A 19,921-nucleotide genomic window follows, 5' to 3' on the forward strand; every position below is an offset into this window, starting at 1 on the left:
CAAAGCAAAAAAGATGGTTTGCAATAACCTTTGAGGCTACAAACCATTCTTAGCCATTCACCAGAAAGAAAGGGATATGCAAGCAGTTCAGTGCCACCAGATATATGTCTGATGAAAGCATGGTGTGTGAACAGGGTCAGAAACGATGCACAAGATTGTTCCTTGTAAGAAGAGCCCTGGTGGATCACACCAAAGGCCTGTGCGGTCCAGCATGCTCTTTCCTACAGTAGCCAACCAGTTGCCAATGGGATGCTGAGCAGAGAACATGAGGGCAACAAACACTCTCCTCTGGAAAGCATCCTAACGTGGTCTAGGAAGTCACTTCATTGAAGCCTGGGTTTCTAGGTTGCAACCTTAGTCACAAATTGTATGTACATACACCACACAATGTAATTTTATGTTTTATGAAAGAAAATTATTTACTTATATGTTTACTTAGAAAGCATTCTGGCAAATCTGCCTAACCAGCATTCTTAAGTCATGAGGATAGTCAGAAATGGTAAAAGTAAAAAAGCAGGTTAAGAAGTGGCCACCTTGTGTGCCCTTCATTTTCTATTGCACAGCTTGATAAATTTCTTCTATTCACACATTGCGTAAGATAAGTTACCCTGCATTATTTACTTGGCAACATGAAAAATGGGGGTGGGTGGGAGAAGATATTATTATTATTATTATTATTTAAATTAAGGACTGAAATATTGCATCTCTCAGTTTGGCAGTGCAATTTTGAAGTTTAAGAATACAGACTTGCAAACAACTTTTAATCCATATAAGATAAATGAAATCTTATTATTAATGAAGTTGCAGTAAGTTTTATTTTTATTTAACTTAAAAACTTGTAAATAAAGCAGATCATAGTTCTTGCTCTTGCAAACTGGGTCATATGACCTTGGCCACAGGCATGACCACAACTCAGTTCACCTCTGCTACTTTGTATGGAGAGGGTTATGATAGCATAAACCAATAACATGTTACAAATGTACACCCTTTTAGTGACTTCTTTGACTAGCCTGAGCCCAACTGATAATCTTTCTCTCCAAGAACTTCGCCAATACATATATGCACAAACTTGCCACCTCGCTGCTGCAACCTGCCTGTGGCGGCATGGCAGGGCTGCACAACAAACTAGATTTTTTTTCCTCAGAAGCCAGAGAGATTTCCATGCTTTGCATTAATCACAGTGTAAATATAACAAAACAAATAACACCGCTGGTTCCAGGACTCTTATGTCATATAAATTAACGATTTGTAGCTTACTGATAAAAAGGTAAATGTAAACATAAAATGTCCATGTTCTCTCGAAGTCTGTTAATATTTCATAGACTGAGAGCTTTTGGTTTCCCATGCACACTTCCAGATTACAATGGATAAGTTCCAATCTAGCATGTCAATACCACTTTTCTACAGATGAATGAAAAATGTCCTTCAAACGTGGGCCAAATACAGAAAAAATTAGCTTTGTTTCTTTTTTTAAAAATGTACATGTTAAAGTGGCTTCAGTATGTGTAGAAATTTCATTATATTAAAGTAGGTAGACTTCAGTCTTGTATATTTAAGCCCCACTTCTAAAAAAATACTGTGAACAAACTACATATTTTTTCAATTAGGTGGTCACTAAACAGTAACATGCCAAATGGTGAAAGAAAGCTTGATTTTAGAAGATTTGGTGTCTCTCTTTTAGGCTCACTGAAATGGGTGTGGAAGCAGTAAAAGCAGTCCTACACTAAACAACTAAGAACACCAATGTCCCATATGTATTTTATCAATGGCTATTACTATTAAATTTATTACCCATCCTTCAGCAGCAGCAGCAGCAGCAGCCGGGATGGGTTATAACAATTTAAAGTTCAGAATTTAAAACAGTACTGTACAGCCAAAGGAACGGGTTTATTAAAAAATAAAACTTATAATAAAGTACTGCATCAGAATGTTAAACGTGCAACCCATTTCAGGATTTTAAAAATATGCTTTCAGTGCACATGTATGCATATATAAAAGGTCCCTGAAAAAGACCTTGACTTCCATTATATCCCATGTTTTTTTGTGTCTGGTCACAGTTGCCTCAGTTTGCTGCTGTTTCTTTCATGCAGCGGATACAACTAGGTCAAACAGACCCTAAGCTAGGGATGGGTGAGTACGTCCATTTTGGTTTCTTTCAGTTTTTCATTCTTCCAGTATATCCAAGTATGCAGCCATGCTCTGAGGCACACTTCCAATACCAAATCTGCCTATGCTTCCTATTTTGCTCCAACATGCTGTGGTGGCCATAATGCCATAGTGAAGAGCAGCAAAACACTTTTGTGCACTTATGTGTGCTAAAAATGACAAAAATGGGGCCACTTTCCAAGGGCTGTGACAACAGTTCTCAAACTCGTCTCCCTGGAATAACCTACTTTTAGTCTTCTCAGATAGCAACAATTAGCTGAAATGCACACACACACACAAATCTCCAAGCCTACTAAGCAATTTCTGTCCTGTCCATCAACAGGACATAGTCAAAGCTCCTTGTATGCGAAGGGATCAAGTGACACAAGGCTGCCCATGCCAATGTTTTAAGCCAAAATGAATAACCTGACCCAGTAAAGAAAACAAAAACAATCAGGCACCTCCTCTTATGAATGAACTATCCATTGTTCCATTCTTAAAAGCACTTTCGCTGAAAGCACTTAATGCATTCCCCAGAAATACAATTCAGTGCCAAACCTACATTGGCTACAAAGTACATTCTATAGGTTTCTCTCTCTCCCCCAAGGCATGGTCTGGAGGCACGAGGCTATCACCTTGCTGAATCTAAGTAGGTCTGAGTCTGGGTCAATGCCTGGAAACCTCCTGAGGACCACCAACATACTACCAAGGATTCCATAATGGAAAAAGGTGCGATATAAACAGACAAAACATGTGATAAAAGAGTTAACACTCCCCCAGGAATAGTATGTGAGAGGCTCAAAGGCACCTACAAGCAATCCTAACCACGTCTATCCAGAAATTAGTCCTGTTGAATTCAATAGGATTTATTGCCAGGTAAATGGGATTAGGAATGTAGCCTGAAGTCTTATGTGGATGTAAACAGCTCTAACATGCAGATATGCAAGAAATATCTGAGAATTACCTCTGTAGTATTACTATACTCTTAACAGAAGTTGCATATTTAATAGTGATTTTCTTTATCCTTGAGAAATAAAGGCATATCACATAGATGAAGAATATTAAAAGCAAAAACAAAAAGACTATTAAAAGCAAGTTCTTTTAATAGTTTCAACTCCTGCTGGATAAAATTAAGCTAATCATATTCTGCAGTATATGCCAATAAGCCCTGCACACAGAAACACATAAAACTGCTTACCTTAAATCGCAGCTCCTTTCACCAGATCTTGCTGGAGAGCAAGTAAGATGTTCGTCTTCCCTTTTATTTTCTGCATGTCTCCTTGCTTCAGCTGATGCTTCCTGAAAAAAGGTTTCATAACATAGTAAAGCACCAAATCATCAAGTTTCAGTCTGCAGAAAAATATATTATTACACACCCCTTCATTTGTGGGTTTGTTTAGAGTCCATAATGTATCCACTCTTATGCTGATTTGGCTTAAAGCACAATAGTATATTCCATGCAACCTCTCAGTTGGCTTTACAATCCTTGTACTCAAGTTACTAATTCATCTGACTGCTCTAGAAAGGAACAACTTTTTTTCACTTTGGCAAAAACTTGCTACTTGCAAGCATTTTAGGACTCTCAAGAACTGTGCGCGTGCACAAATGGGTGTGTTTTGGCACATGCACACAGGAAAGAGGGTATATATATATATATATATATATATATATATATATATATATATATGAATGACATCTCTTTTAAAAGTAGTTAAGACATGGAGCTTTTAGAACTTAATTATCTTAAAAATGCTAAATAATCAAACTTGCAAAAGATGGGTGTACAAGACACCTTGTACAAGAAAGCTATTGCCAGCTACACGTATCTGTGTGCTTACAGCTTCCACACAGAACATACCAAATGTCTACTGTCCGCAGCTACATCCTATGCTACAACTACATCTGCTCCAAGACAGATCCATAATAAAAAATGACACCACCACCTGTCACCTAGTTCCCAGCTAAACACATTCCCATTATCCTCATTGATGAGCTACAGTCCATTCCAGATACTTCCCTCTCAAAGGCCTGGAATGGTATGTCCTTGTCCACAGACAGCATTCTCAGCCAATCTAAACCAGCTACTAATCAGCAACAGCAGACCATATATGAACACCCACAAACAAGGAGTAGACCCTCAAACCAACCCAGATATCAAGCTGTCTCTATATCTGGAAAATTCTCTGTTAAACTGATGAGCAGGTCTGAGGAGCCAAACAGGAAACAACTTTATTAAAGGACTATGTACAACAGGCTTTCTGTCCTTTAGCTACTTTCTCACTTTGCTTCTAGCCCTGCTTCCTGTTTGGGCCTAACCAACTAAAGTAGACGTGGGAGGTGCTCTTAAAGGAACACTCCCTTACAATATCCATCCTGGCAACACTATTGCTGGTCCTAAAAATATCAGCTATGCAACATCAGCTGCTTGTTCACCTGTCTGTGTTCTAGGGTTGCATATACTGTCATCTGCCACCAAAGGAACATAAAAGCTGGTACATAGTTAGACCACTGGCCCATACAGCCCAGTATTGCTGACGCTGCCTTGCTTGTTCAGAATCTGCTGTTTAATAATTTAATTGTGCAACCCCATTTTTTTGTATTACTGGAGGAGAAAAAGTTCTCACATTATGCATAATCTTATATACCTCTGGCATTACTCCCAAATCAGTCATAGTTTTCCTGGACTAAAAAGTCACAAACTCTTTAGCTTTTCCTTGCAGGAAAGGTGCACTGACTCCTTGATTGTTACGGTTGCCCTTATCTGCAGCTTTTCCAGTTCTGCAATACCCTTTCTAAGACAGAATACACCATATTCCAAAAATGGCCATGCATAGATTCTCATCAACTCGTCATGATAATGGACCTAAATTGTCTCTACTATGGAATTTTCACTGCTACTGCAATTGTTTTCATTAAGTTACACACTATTAACAGTTAAATTAGGCCTGCCAGTTCATTGTCTGTGAAGTAAGGTCATGTCTGTTCCAATTTGCCTAAGACTACATACTTAACATTGAGCTTCATGTGCCATTTTGTTGCCCAAAAGCAAAGCTTAGAGAAATTCTTTTGGGCCTATTTAATTTGCCTGGCACTTTACCGTCCTGAATAATTTGGAGTCATCCTGGCTACCGCAATGCTCACCCTTGACTCCAGATCATTTATTAATGAATTAAATAGTACCAGTCAAAATACAGGTCCTTGAAGGATCCTGCTGCTCACTTTCCCCTATCTGAAGTACTGTCCATTTAGCCCTACCCTTTGGTTCCTGTTCTGTGACCAGTTATAGACTAGCAAGATGATCTGTCCTCTTATTCCAAGACTGATATTAATCAGAAACCTTTGGTGAGGAATTCTGTGAAAAAGTAGATAACGCCTATCAATACAATTCCTGTTTGGCTGGTAAGCCAAGCTGATACTTGTAGACCCTTCGGTATGTTTGTAAGCGTACAGCAGGCTGTAAAATTAAATGAAAACGAAAAGCAATCATGAATCTCCTAGATTACTGTCAGTTGGTCCTGTTAATCTCTTGGTCTTAAAACATTTTGTTCTCTCCAAGGCAAAACATTTAAGGATAGGAGTAAAAGTGCCCTTTACCTGTTTGTAGAAATCTGCGGAAGGGGATGACCTGGACCGTTCATGTGTATATGGAGATTTCTCAAGCTGCTCATGGCCAGCATCAAGGATGTTGTCAGCTGAATGGTATCTTCCAGAGTTCCGAGTTTCTATAGGTTTCCTCTGCTCCTTCCATGATGCCTGGTATTCTGCGAAAGTTTCCAACCTAGGAGATTGTCCAGATTTTGCTTTGCGGCCACTGTAATGGACACTTTCTTTGGGTCTACTGCATGCACCAACCAAATTCTCAACTCCAAAAGAAGCTGACCTCATCCTCCTTTCATACCATGACCCTTCAATCTCACTTTCGTAAGAATTGGTATGAGGATCATTAGGAGTCTGTACTTCTGGCCGACCATAAGGTGCATGTCTTTGTGAAGATTTTTGGTAGGCAGGCTTGCTCGTTTCTTCAAAGAACTTCCACCTATCTGCAAAAGAACCCAAAGCTTCCTCAGAAGTAGTTGGACGACGGCGTGGCCGGTAGTCATCATCTGACACCCCCACTTCATTTATCTTCTCGGGCTCAGAATAAGATTTCAATTTTTGTTCCGTTGTGAACCTCTTCCTAGCTCCAATGCGAGAAACGTGGTGAATGTTACTACCAGGTGAAGTCTGTTTAGAAGACTGCCTAGCCCCAAGAAAGCCTGCCTCGTCTTCAGAGACAAGAGCCAGTGGAGAAGAGTTATAATTATTTGTCTTCCGGTCTGGAAGATAATCTGCAGAACTGGGCTCCAGGTCCCTTCGCTGGAAAGAGGTGGCCTTCAAGACCCTGGCCTGGGCCTCTTTCAGATTGTCCTTGTATACATTAGTAAAAGAACTTTCTGATGAGGAGTTTATCTTTTCTGCTGAATCGGGTTTCCAGTTCTCAGCATACTCTTCGGTCTCACTTGACCCCGCTAAAACAGCTGTGCTTTTGCTTTTCTGTAACTTTGCTCTTTTCATCTGGATCTCGTTTCTCAGTGTGGTAGCAAAACGATCACTCCTTCGTGTGTTTTTGCCCAGGTTAGCATCAAATGCAGGCTGCTTAGTAATCTCCGCTTCGGCGGCAGGATCAGCCTGGCTTTTCCCTTCCTGAGCTAAAGAGTGCAACATTGGGGTCTTCTGAGGAGAAATTTTGTAGCTCTCTTCTTGACTCCACTTGAAATCTTTTGTGGGAGCTTTACTGGTGGACACTAAGGCACATTCCCGCCCATATTCCCGCTCACAGTAACTATCATGGTTCTCCTCAAAGTTCTTGGCTTGCACTGGCTTTTCAGTGAAACTTACCTTTCTAGAGTCTTCCATTACAATTGTTCTAACATCCTCTCCTTTATTAACTATGTAATGGCTGCTCTTTTCACATACATCTAGAGAAGGCTCAACAGGCTGCTGAGGTAGACAGTATTTGGGACTTTGGATCATTGTAGTCATAGCAGGACTCTCCTGTGGTCCAGAGGAAGCGTGGTTCCCTATGCCAGTATTCCGACATTCATCTTTGAGTAGTGGTCTCGAGTTTCCCTGAACAGGCTGTTTCACTGTCACACAGTAATAGCGGCTTAGCCCTGTGTTGTCCATTTTCTCCTCAGCACTCACGTCAGAAGAAGTGGCAGCAGAAGCAGTACTATCAAGTATCCTGGCGTGGTTTGGATGACAGCTACGTTTGTCAGTGGGCCTTTCTTGAATGCCAGCATAAGTGGAGAGGTGCCGCTGCTCTTTAGGTGACGCAGAGACTTTTGCGTTGCGAAAGAAAGTGCTTTCATCACTGTACTGGCGCTGGTGATGGTGGCCATAAGTGGACTGTGCAAATCGAACGTCCGTGCTGGACAGAGATGATTGCAGCCTGCTGAAATTTCCTATGATGTTGTTGTTGACCCTGTCCCCGGCAGAAGACAAACCACAATCCAGACTGAGATCGGATCTGTAGACTGGTTTGGTGCTCTGCCTACCTTCGGAGGCCCTGTCGACAGCTCTGGCATCTCTCTTCTGTTGCTCTACAGTTTCGGCACTCCAATCACTCTTGGCTTGCAGCCTGTGCTGGACGTCAAAGTGCTGGGTGCTCTGAATACCCTCTGAATAAGAAGCAGCATGGGCTCTCTCATGACTTTTGGTGGCAGCAAAGCTATCACTACGAAGAGGTGGTGGTGGTGGTGGAGGGGAGGGCGACTTTTTCTTCTCTGGGACATACCACACAGGCCCAAAATTTGATCTTCCGGACCCAGAATACTTTGAATCAGAATGATCTTCCAGCCGGGGGCTCCTGTTGTTTTCATACTGTGGCGCTTGAGGTGCAAAGTAGGTAGTTTTCTCATCTAATCCTCCATTATCACTTAGATATGAGGCAGCCTTGCTATTTCCTGATTTTGAGGTTTCCCAGTGACCCACCTTGTACCCGGCATTCTCAACTGAGGCAGCATCTGCACTGGTCAATGTATGGTCAGGTGTGCTGGAGCTAGTAGAGAAAGAGCCGTAGGCAGAATCCCTTTTGCTGGGATTCCCCAAGTGGTCAATACTACTGTTGGACTTCGCAGAAGACATCTGTCCATATTGATACACCTGGGGTGTGTGATCCCAGCTGTCCATGCTTCCAGCAGAACTGAACTGGTCTGAGGTGCGATGGAGATTTGACTGGTCCCATGAGCTTGACAGATCATGGGAAGAGGAGCTGCAGCAAAATATGAAAAGGGCTTTCGTCAATATAGCACCAACAAAACCCATACTCTCTGCTGGTAGAAACAGCCATACTAGATAATATTACAAAAATGCAAACATTATAAAATCAAAATGCAAATATTATAAAATCAAAGTACACTGTTTCTGTGCTTTACATATGCTGCTGCCCTTTCCCCCACCCCTATTTTTAATAATACATCTGCTGTTAAATATGTATTCTGCCTTATAGCTGTATATGAGACAAGCAGAAAATAAGTTATTAGACTCTTGTTTTTCACAAGGATTGAATTGTGGAATGTATTCCATCGTGAGTATTTTGACACTGCTGCTTATTATGTATTGCTTATGTGCTTGTTGTATAGAATCACAGAATGTAAGAGTTGGGAAATATTATGTTATGTGTTTGCATTTTGGTGTTTTTGCCACTGAGCTGTAAACTGTCCTGTGACCTTTTGATGAAGGGGCGTGTGTGTGTGTGTGTGTATACTTTATATATACTAGTATAATCTGCATAGCGTATGAGTCCAACAGAATGCCCGGTGGAGTCTCCATTGCCCCAGGCCCTAACAGGGAACCCTTGGCATGGGCTTAGTGATCTCTCCGCATTTATCTCCCTACTCCCAGGTTGTCCCTAAGGAAAGTCAAAACAAGTAGAAGTTCCCATGCAGCCAGGACCCATCTGTGAATATAAAATCCATGACAAGTTTTCATTCTACTTTGTAATACGTGTCAATGAGAGCATTTGAAGAGTATGTAACAAAAGCATTTTTAAAAATAAAATAAAATCTGTGATTAGGCACAGAGGAAACTGTTTCTGAAGCCATCCAGCATACTGGACAACAAGATCTATAGAACCATAGGGGCGGGTTAAGTGTTCAAAACAACTAAGCAGCTTTATTTTGAAAGTTTGAATTTGTATTATGAACACAAGCAGTAAATGGTAGCAAATGTCTAAAGGCCACTTAATGCTCTTCTTTTTAAAAGTAAACCTAGCATGAAACATTTAAGATTACATTACTTAGTACTCCAATAAAACCGAATCAAGTTCCACTTTAGGGCCATGAATGGCAAGTATACTTTTCCCAGTTTTGTTTTTTGTTTTTTTGGTAAATTAAAAGTCTGCATATTCTGAGACATGTTTTACATGCCACCAAAACAAAGAAGCAAATGGAATGCAAGGTCTGTGGCTAAAGGAACGCTTTGTGAGAGCTTGTAACCAGATCATGGTATACCTGGATTACAGAGAGACATTTTACCACCTGAACTAAGATGTAATATTTTTTTTTATCCCCAAAATAGTTCTCATACAACTCATTACTGAGAAACATTCAGCGACTGAACAGGCGACGATGTGCCCTACCCAATTCTTATTAATTGTTACATAGCAAGCAGAGATGTAATTAGAGAACGCACTTGCATGACAATTCTTTAGGCATACACAGAGTGTGTTTTCCTCTTAAATACTTGCTTTGGAATAGGAGATTTGGTTTCTTACTCCTTCCATTGCGTTTTAGTACTTTTAAGGGGCTTTTACACACCTGAAAACTGACGCACCGAGAGAAAAGAAAAGAAAACCTGCCGGCAGAACCTGTAGTTCACTCTATTTACTTAGCTGCATAATGGAAAATACCCTGCAGACTAAGGGCCATCAGACCCTTGTTATATCTAAGTTCCCTCATTACACAACTCCCTTCGTGCACAAAGACAAACTTAAAATAAAACCGTGCGGTTGCTGGCCATTTTAAGATAAGGAACAAACCGAGGCAAGCAATTATTTTCTTACCGTTGGAGCTGGATGCATGTTAATTTTAAACAGGAACTCACCTTGCATGATACCGAGAGTGCCAGGAAGCACAGGGATTGGTTGAGGAGAGTCGTGACGTGGCTGTCTCAGGGTGACTCTCCGTGAATTTGGTCGCATGCCAGGAGTGGGGCCTGCAGGCTAGATCATTCTTTCTGAAACGAGAAAGGAAAAACATAGGCATTTACTGCATATATTTTTTAAGCAATCAACCTCAGACCTAATTAACAAACACAGTAAGTAGGCTCAGGTTACAGAGCAGTGTCTGCTGCTCTAGGAAATCACCTTTGAAAAGAATCCAGGTGCTTTTTTTTTTTAAGCACTTGAAATACAGACAGTGAGTCAAAGCCTGGAATGTTTCACCTCTGCGAGGCAGATAAAAGCACTTACTGATTATCTGTGAAATCCCTTATAATATAGACGCATACCGTCTATAACAATTAAGTCTTGTATAATTGCATGGAAGTACAGAAATGAGGAATTTTGTGTTTGAGCAACTCTCATTTTTGAAACCAGAGTAGGTGTGGTTCAGTGACAATGGCCAGGAACTCTGATCCAGATTCAAATACCTGTTCATTAAGAGAGAAAACGTAATGTAAAAAACCAACAACAGAGGGTGCTCCTCACATTTCTCAGTAGTGCTGCCCAGTTTTGCCAATCAACTGGCACAAAAGCTTCCTGGGATATCAAGCGTTGGTTTGAGAAGCGAGCCTTAGGCCTCCCTGTCAACCTTGCCATTCCCTATTGCTATCTTCTCATCCAGTAAATGGAGAAAGTTATCAAACTGTCCTGCACCTGCCTGCTTGAAACAGCACAGCATCCAATTCAGGGGTCAGCATCACTGACAAGCACCTTAGGAGGTCGATACACCAGCAGGGGCCTGAAGCAACCATCCCACCTTGCTCCTGCTTACTGCTGTTGCCTGCTTACTACACCCCTTTTCAAGCATGCAAAAAGTGACAATAGTTTAGAGAAGGAGCCCCGTCCTCTCCTTGTGAGCCGAAGTAGAGAGTGGGCTCACAGGGAGAAGCCAAGCAAACGGCTAGTGGTGACAGTGGCAGGGAGTTCTTCAATGGCATCTTGCCCAATGGCCTCCTAAAAACCTGGGAGCCAACAGTGTTCCACCAGTTTTAGGCACTTGGTTGCAAAGCTTTGTTGGGCATGTAGAAGGAGGAGAGGCAGGGAGGGAGGTTCAAGACCAGCTACCTGCTCTGGTCACTTGACAGTTCTGTTGTGAAATCTGTCACAAAGGACCACGGGGCCTGTTTTCACATGGTGGTTGTATCTCAACCCATGTCCATAAAGAAGCCAGCATCAGAATCCAATATGCAGAAGCAATAGTTGTCCATTTTAGCTAAATGGCTTGAAGGCTAATTGCTTCAGGGTTTCACACAGCTTGGCATGTGTGGGAACCAACACTGTAGCAGTTGCATGAGGTTGAATAGCCTGTGTGGACATGCTATTCTGTAAGAGCAATGCCATTTCTAAAAAAACCACACATGTCTAAGTCCTTCATAAATCCAACCTCCCACACAATGCTGCCAACTTAATGCTATCATGGAGTTCTGCACATGCAAATCTAATCCCACAAATTCAATGATAATTGTTGCGGCTGTCTCCACAGTTAGCTGATGAATCATGCAATTGTCTAGTTTAAAAACAGTAGCCTCACAGTGGAATCCCATGCATGTCTATTTAGAAGCCCCTTTGAAATTCAATGGAACTTACTTTCTGATAAGTGATAATTGGTAGGATGGCAGTTTAACCACAAACTGTTTATTTGTTTGTTGTTTGCTTGATATATATGCATGGAACCAGAATGGTTTGTACATAATGTGAATGAAACATGAGACTACAAAATGACTACATGGCCAGATGCTTATCATGGAGAAATGGAAGTGGGAATGGAGGATTTCAGAATGGATTACTGAGAAGGGTTTTTCTATTAGGAGAAGGGATAGGGAATGCTGTCTTTGTGAAACCAACACCATACCTCATGGAGCTTCTCAAGATCTTCGTAAGATAGCTCCTGGCCACATGAACATCACTTTCAGACGGCATTTTCTGTTACAATATCCACCACCAAATTCATCTTCCTGAGCCGTCAGGGAAGCAGAGGAGGAACACAGTAGACCAGAAATTCTCAGACTTTTCCATAGTGAGTCTCACCCCACATTAGAAAGAAAAGAAAAAAGCAAGCTGACTGACAGTCCATGCTCTCATTCCGTGATTGTGAGCAAGGAAAGACAAAGAACATGGTCATGCCAGTCTGCAGAGGAACACCAGAGTAGCATAAAGCCCACTAGAAAGAGAAATCTGCCTAAACCCATTTGAAAACCATGGGGATAGAAACAAAGCAAAATAGAGAAGAGAGATTTGGGGTTTTGCTTCTTTCTGTGGATGAATTTTGGATTTTTTTAAATAACAAAAAAACCCACACTGCATGTTTCTGAAATACTATGTGAATGCTTTCAGTTTTGTTAGTACACTGCTATAGGCTGCTATATAGGAGAGGATTGGTTTACATTATTGTATCATGCCAACATGCTAGTTACTGAGAAGAGCCGAATTGCAGCGCTGTTGCTTTTTAAATTGAAAAGACCCCTTCAATCATTGATTCCTCCTTGCATTTTAGACCACTATAAATAGGCTATCCAACACAGAAATTAATCCCAAATCCCTTGGTGCAAACAGAAAGAAGTCTGAAAAGAGAAAGAGCAAGATATTAACAAAAATTATACTGCTAGAGTGAAATACTTTGCAGGCGACTAGAGTGGTTAGTATTTCCTACAATTCTGCTGTATTAACTGTAAGTGACAGAATGAGAGCACCTAAACCCAGAAAGAAACTCTGTTACTAACAGCAATAGTAATAACAGCCTTCCTTCGTGTTCCTAACCCTAAACAGATATGATACACCTATGAAGTTGTCCGAAAGAAGGAAAACTAAAGTTAAGATTTGAGGGGACAAGACAATGAAAGAAAATATTTCGGCGTATTTTTTACACTGAGGAGATCACGCTTCATAGCAAGTCTTCAAATTTTTACTGCATGAGGTTATCTTTATTAACACTTTCAGTGAAATCTATTTCTCCCCCCACCCTACCCCACCCCAGTATTATAAGAGCTGAAACATAGCGGAGTTCTCTGACACAGAAAGCTAGAAGCCCAGTTCCTGACTACACTTAAAGAGAGTGCCTTCACTATGGCATCTACACATGCATTTGTATAGTTATAAGCATTATTTGCATAATGTCCCGAAGTGTATTATGCACATAAACGGAGTGAAACAAAATAAACAGGAATTAGATACAGGTATTATATATTCTTGTCTCCTCAACAAACACACAGACACACACATACACAATCCCACCAACCCACCAGCAATACTTGCAAATTTAATGACATACTACTACCAAAATAGAACTGGACAACAAATGTAACCATTTGCTTTGCGGGATGACTTTCGAACCCACCCACTGGCCTCCTAAAACATGTTTCAGTTTTGAAAAATAAACAATAAACAGTCTTGAAAAATAAACAGTAAATAAAATAGACAAGATCACAAAGAGAATTTATGAAGGTATGTCTTAAAACATAAGTTGGTGAGGGTCAGCATTACACACACACACACACACACACACACATGTTGGTGAGGGTCAGCATTATATATATATATACAGGGTGAGTCCATTAAAAGAGGCCCCGTGGATACAGACTACACATGTTCCACGGGGCCTCTTTTAAAAGACTCACCCTGTATATGTATCTACCTGGATATTTTACATGGCAGGTGGTACACACACACAATGGAATATCTCTATCTATCTATCATCTGTCTATCTATCTATCTATCTATCATCTATAATCTATCTATCACTATATACTTATGTGACGATGTCATTCTACAGATATTTTGTTTTTGAGAAAGTGGCCAATGTTTTGAAGAGTAAGTTTATGCTCCTTTCCCCTGAAATACATAGCTGTATGCTTGTATGTTATGTTTGTGCTCATATAGTATTGGATGATACTGACCTAAGTCATATTCAAAGTATTACTTAAATCTATTTATTTCATTGGGTTTACTCTGGTATGAATTAGTTGGACATCACCCACTATATATCTGTGTATGTTTGTACTGTATTCAAAAGGTGGTGGTTGCTTTGTTTTTTTAAGCTCACACTTTGCAATGAGACCCAGCTAAAATCTAAAATATGTGCCACTGCTTTCAATGGGACTTAGAGTTGTGACTAAGCCTGGCATATGACAGCTGCCACTTAACATTTTTGCTAGGATATTTACCAATTCCAAGAGATTTGGTAACATTGCTGCTCAGATTTATTTTCATCTCACACAGCAGTTTCGTGCTGTGACACAAACTCGATATGAACTTACTGATGGGATGATAAATTTAGAAAAGAAAATACATGCTGACAAGGAACGAGAATTTTCAACTCATCGTTCTTTTATTCAAGAAAAGCATTCCCACCCTCTTTTTATAAGATGACAGCAATTGCTTGCTGTTCACATTTAGAGCAAAATTCCTCCCTCTACTGGCCACCTCCTCTGCAAAATCAGTACCACTTTGAAAAGAAAGAAATGCCAGCTAGAAAATGAGGAGACAAGAATAAATCAGTCTCTAAGTCTTTCTAGACTGAAATGTCTCTCTGCTGATCTAACTCCTCACTGATTCAGACAGAATTACATTATGATGCTACTCTTCCTGTATAGTAATTCCACGCTGACAAAATCTGTTGTTTTTTATCTTCAAGCTACTACCCTGCATGCTCCTCACAATAACTGTCCCAAGTTTGGATGCATCACCATCAAGCATATACAGTGGTACCTCGGGTTACATACGCTTCAGGTTACAGACTCCGCTAACCCAGAAATAGTGCTTCAGGTTAAGAACTTTGCTTCAGGGTGAGAACAGAAATTGTGCTCCAGTGGTGCTGCAGCAGCAGGAGGCCCCATTAGCTAAAGTGGTGCTTCAGGTTAAGAACAGTTTCAGGTTAAGTATGGCCCTCCGGAACGAATTAAGTACTTAACCCGAGGTACCACTGTACCAACAAAAGTATTATTCTATGGTGCGTCTTAGGACCTTACCTGCTGCCAAGAAAACATGCAATTGAGGATTCAAAATAATCAACTGAAAATGCAGTGGTATTGCAGCCACATATAACGCATGAATGAAATGTGTTATCAAATGATTCCAGTTTTACGCAGCACAGGTCTGCATTTTTTCGACTTCTGAAGTCTCAGGTAAAAAGTGGAACAATTTCCCACGGGATAAGATTCTTGGGATTCTTGATCTGGGAATTTTCCCAATCACCAACACTTATGCAATTTTATCAAGTTATTGTAACACAGTCTAGGCTGGTAAGAGATGACATTCATCATTATTATCCCTTCAAGAAACACTTCATGTTGCCTGTTCCTTTTAGCTGGTATACAGTGAAGAACTATTTGCTTCATCACACAACAACACCGCTGTACTTTCCTTAACTGTTCCAGGTACTTCATGAGCATTCTCTCCATAATCCTTTGAACAAAATCCCACGGAAAAAAGTCAGTACCACTGCTGCCTGATTATAGATGGTAAGGCCCGTTTTGGGAAATGGCAGCTTGCCCAAAGTCACCCAGGAAACTGCTGAGATGAACCATGCTTGAGACGTCTGCCTCAAAGTTCTTGCTCTTAACCACCAAACAAATTCTGAAAGGAAATTCCTTTCTGATTCAGCTATATCTACTCTCCTCAATCAATAAGACTTCGGCCACCAATTTAATTACTCCAAATTAGCTGCTCCTTTTAATGCAACCACACACTGTTAGATCAATTATATTTTCACCATGGGAGTCAAGTTCTCTGCTAATTTGAAAACAAATATGAACTCCATGTACCTCCAGTCAAATTGAGGTCCTTAATTGATATCTAGTCCTGGAGACTTAGGATATGTGTACTCTAACCAATATATTTGCTCCCCATCATCCCCTTCTCCAGTGCTAGAAAAAATACCATGTCACATGAACTTATGGTGGCAAAAGTACTGGGAGAATTAACTGTGGAACAGCATCACAGATGCTTCTTTCCATCTCTGCTTAATTGAGTGCAAGGGCAAAACACAGCCAAGCGGCTATTGGTCTCTTAAATGTGTGTGCATTTTAGCAGCAACGGACCTGTAGCCTTACTGCTACAGATGACAATAAAACACCTTGACAGATGGGCAGCCTACTGATGCCTCATGTTTGTCTTATTATGATACAAAAAGGAGATTCATAGCTGTGTTTACGGGATCAAGTTTACCCTTCTACCGAGAGCCCCCAAGAAAGATGTAATGTTTCATTGCTCTTACAGCAAGGTTTATCTTCCTCTGATTTAAGCCAAACACTTTGTTAGTTTAATTATTTGAATGTGTTTCTTGAATTCTGTTTCTTGAAGATTTGCTTGGAAGATGAAGCTATAAATTATACTTTTCACTAAACTTCAGCTTCTACCTAAAAAGGGAAGCTGAAGCAACATGACTGGGTTACTACTCTGAGGAAACTGGTTGTCCTCCTCTCTGAGGAGGCTTGTATCTCTTTAAGGATAGAATCATTTTTTCTATGTAACCCCCACCCCCTTTGAAGCTAAACAGGACTAGCTAATGTGGTGCCCTCCAGGTGTTGATGGATCACAATTTCCATCATTCCTCATGATTGGCCGGATAGGCTGGGGCTCATGGGAGTTATAGTCCATCAAGATCTGGAGGGCACTGCATTGGCAGCACTTGCACAGAACTATAGCATGGAGCTATAGCATCTCCCTATAATAATTCATTTAGTAAGTCACGTGGTTAAATAAAAAGGGTGCACTATCAACATAAAACCATATGGTGAACACCACACACCTGAACTGAACACCTGAACAAAGTAGCAGACTAGGACCTGGGAGACCAGTTTTCTCGTACCTTCTAGACCATGAAGCTCACTGGGTGACCCTGGGCCAGTCACAGTCTCTCAGTCTCACCTACCTCACAGGGTTGTTGTGAGGATAAAATGGAGGGAACTATATACAGTGGTACCTCGGGTTAAGTACTTAATTTGTTCCGGAGGTCTGTTCTTAACCTGAAACTGTTCTTCACCTGAAACACCACTTTAGCTAATGGGGCCTCCCGCTGCTGCCACGCCGCCAGAGCACAATTTCTATTCTCATCCTGAAGCAAAGTTCTTAACTTGAAGCACTATTTCTGGGTTAGCGGAGTCTGTAACCTGAAGTGTATGTAACCTAAAGCGTATGTAACCTGAGGTACCACTGTACACCACCTGGAGCTCCTTGGAGGAAAGGTGGGATATAAATGCAATAATCATCATCATTATTATTATTATTTAAAAATGCACGTGGAATTGTATCAAATGTTAATAACATTTGCACATAAGACCCATACTGTGCAGAAGCTACATGCTGATGCAGGCAGTCCCCATCAGTCTTAGAAACTCATTATATATATCATGGGTAGGCAAACTAAGGCCCGGGGGCCAGATCCGGCCCAATCGCCTTCTAAATCCGACCCGTGGACAGTCCAGGAATCAGCGTGTTTTTACACGAGTAGAATGTGTCCTTTTATTTAAAATGTATCTCTGGGTTGTTTGTGGGGCCTGCCTGGTGTTTTTACATGAGTAGAATGTGTGCTTTTGTTTAAAATGCATCTCTGGGTTATTTGTGGGGCATAGGAATTCATTCATATATTTTTTTTCAAAATATAATCCGGCCCTCACAAGGTCTGACAGACAATAGACCCTGCTGAAAAAGTTTGCTGACCCCTGATATATATGCTAGGCATCAAATGGTTCCTTAAACAAGGGTTTGCCGTTCCACACCAACGTTTTAAAGCAGTTTCCCTCTGTTTTAGGTATGCACATTTAAAAGGAAAACTGTTTAAAGAACAAATCTTTAATTCCTGCTTTAAATCACTGGCAGTATAGCAATTAGCAACAGCCTCCTGCCAGTTCCCCAGCTTATTGTTTTGCTTTAATCCCCTGAGTCTCTGTGGATGAGTCTCAGAACAGCAATGACTGGTTCACCATAAAAACAGCCTCTTTCCCCGAGTGATCTTGTACCAAGATAGCAGGGAGACTGACCTGCTTAAGGGACATTGGTATTCTGATTTCATAACGTAATCATTGTTCTATTTTATACAGGAAGCACCTGAAACATTACAACTAGCACGCTGGGTTAAGAGAATAGCAGGGAACCTAGAAAACTAACCACGGGGAGTTTCTTCTGAACTCAATAGGCTTCAAACAAGTCAAACACACTCATTCCCCTTGCTACAAAGAGTTGCATCAGCTCATTTGTCAGGAAGATAAAAATCATTTTTTCAAGCGGGAAGAAAAAACACACCAATGAATTGTTTGCTATAACAAAAACAAAAACAAACCTCCTTCTAGAGTGATTTTATATCAAGAGATAAGACTGGTGTTTACTCCCCTTAACCTGGAATCTAGTATCAATCCAGACATTTCCATTAAACAAATACCAAAAAAATGAAGAGATAGATAAAAAATAAAAATATTTATTCTCTTTTTGAGCATCTAAATATACAACAACAACAACAACAACAACAAAACAACAAACAACCCACCTGCGTGGCTAATAATTTACAACAGTTCCATGGAAAGTATTTATACTTACTTCCTTAACTCTCAGTCTTCCCATGTGACTGTATCACAAGCATAGGTACATACCCTCTATCAGAACCTGAGACAGCCCATCTAAGATTTCCTAGATAAAAATATATGCCATGTTATAAAGTACTTTCCTCAGTGCATTTTCAAATATTGAATCCTTTGACTAAAGATTTACTCAGAGCTCCCATGAACATCTGTGCTAATCGGGCGTTGCTGACTTTCGGACTACCTTGTCAATGGAACAGTCCAAAAGACTTAACTCTGGAGGGGGGGAGAGGTGTTTATAGATCTGATGCTCGATTATGCAAAAATACACTCAGAAATAAGAAGGGCTAAAAAAAATAAATTATTTTTTTTACAAACTTACATCTTCAACAATAAAGGTTACCGGAATACAAAATTCTCATTTTGCATGTCAGCAGAAAGAGGCTGACCTGTTATTTAAGAGAACCAAATCCCCAGAGGCTTCTAAACTGAGCCTGTCCCCTTCTTGCTTAATCTGTGTGCCGCCTGCAATTGAGCTTAGCGGATATAATTAGAATCACAAAGAAGCCTTATTACAGTATTAAAATAAGGGGCAGCAATGATTCTGATTAGTCATGCACACAATTCTGCTGAGCAATCCCTGGCTACTAGATTCAGGCCTGGGAAAACCGGGTTTTCCCGTAAAACCATTCTTCATCACAAAAGCTGGGAACGGATACCTGTGAAGCATCAGGCTCAACTGAGCACATGTGTTCTGAAAAACCAGAGAAACTAATATTAGAAATACTACATACATTTTTCCTGCCTCGTTCCTTTACTCTGGGACCACTGACCTAGACAAAATAATTTACAATGCCAGATGGGAAATCTGGATTCCTTGGACTGATTGTTCAGCAACAGCTGCTAGCTTAGTTGTTTGGTTCATAATTGCAACGTGACATCTCTGGGTGATCACAAACAATTCTGATGTGCTCTAGAAGGCCCGTTAAAGGTTAGACAGCTAAAAAAACAAAACCCAAGCCTCTTTGTTCGCAGACTCTTATACCCTTTTGCACGTGAATGT

At 40.6% G+C, this 19,921-nt stretch overlaps 1 protein-coding gene across 1 annotated transcript in view; it reads right to left on the bottom strand.

Annotated features, from left to right (window-relative positions):
* SHROOM2 (shroom family member 2) overlaps window positions 1-19,921 on the bottom strand; it is a 116,994-nt gene that overhangs the window by 24,322 nt on the left and 72,751 nt on the right. The window contains 5 exon segments of the mRNA XM_053387255.1: window positions 3,344-3,444; window positions 5,740-8,398; window positions 10,231-10,362; window positions 12,201-12,275; window positions 12,277-12,303. Of these exon segments, the coding sequence (XP_053243230.1) occupies window positions 3,344-3,444; window positions 5,740-8,398; window positions 10,231-10,362; window positions 12,201-12,275; window positions 12,277-12,303 (2,994 nt within the window).

Source organism: Podarcis raffonei, chromosome 4 (genome assembly GCF_027172205.1).
Source record: "Podarcis raffonei isolate rPodRaf1 chromosome 4, rPodRaf1.pri, whole genome shotgun sequence".
Classification (NCBI taxonomy): Eukaryota; Metazoa; Chordata; class Lepidosauria; order Squamata; family Lacertidae; genus Podarcis; species Podarcis raffonei.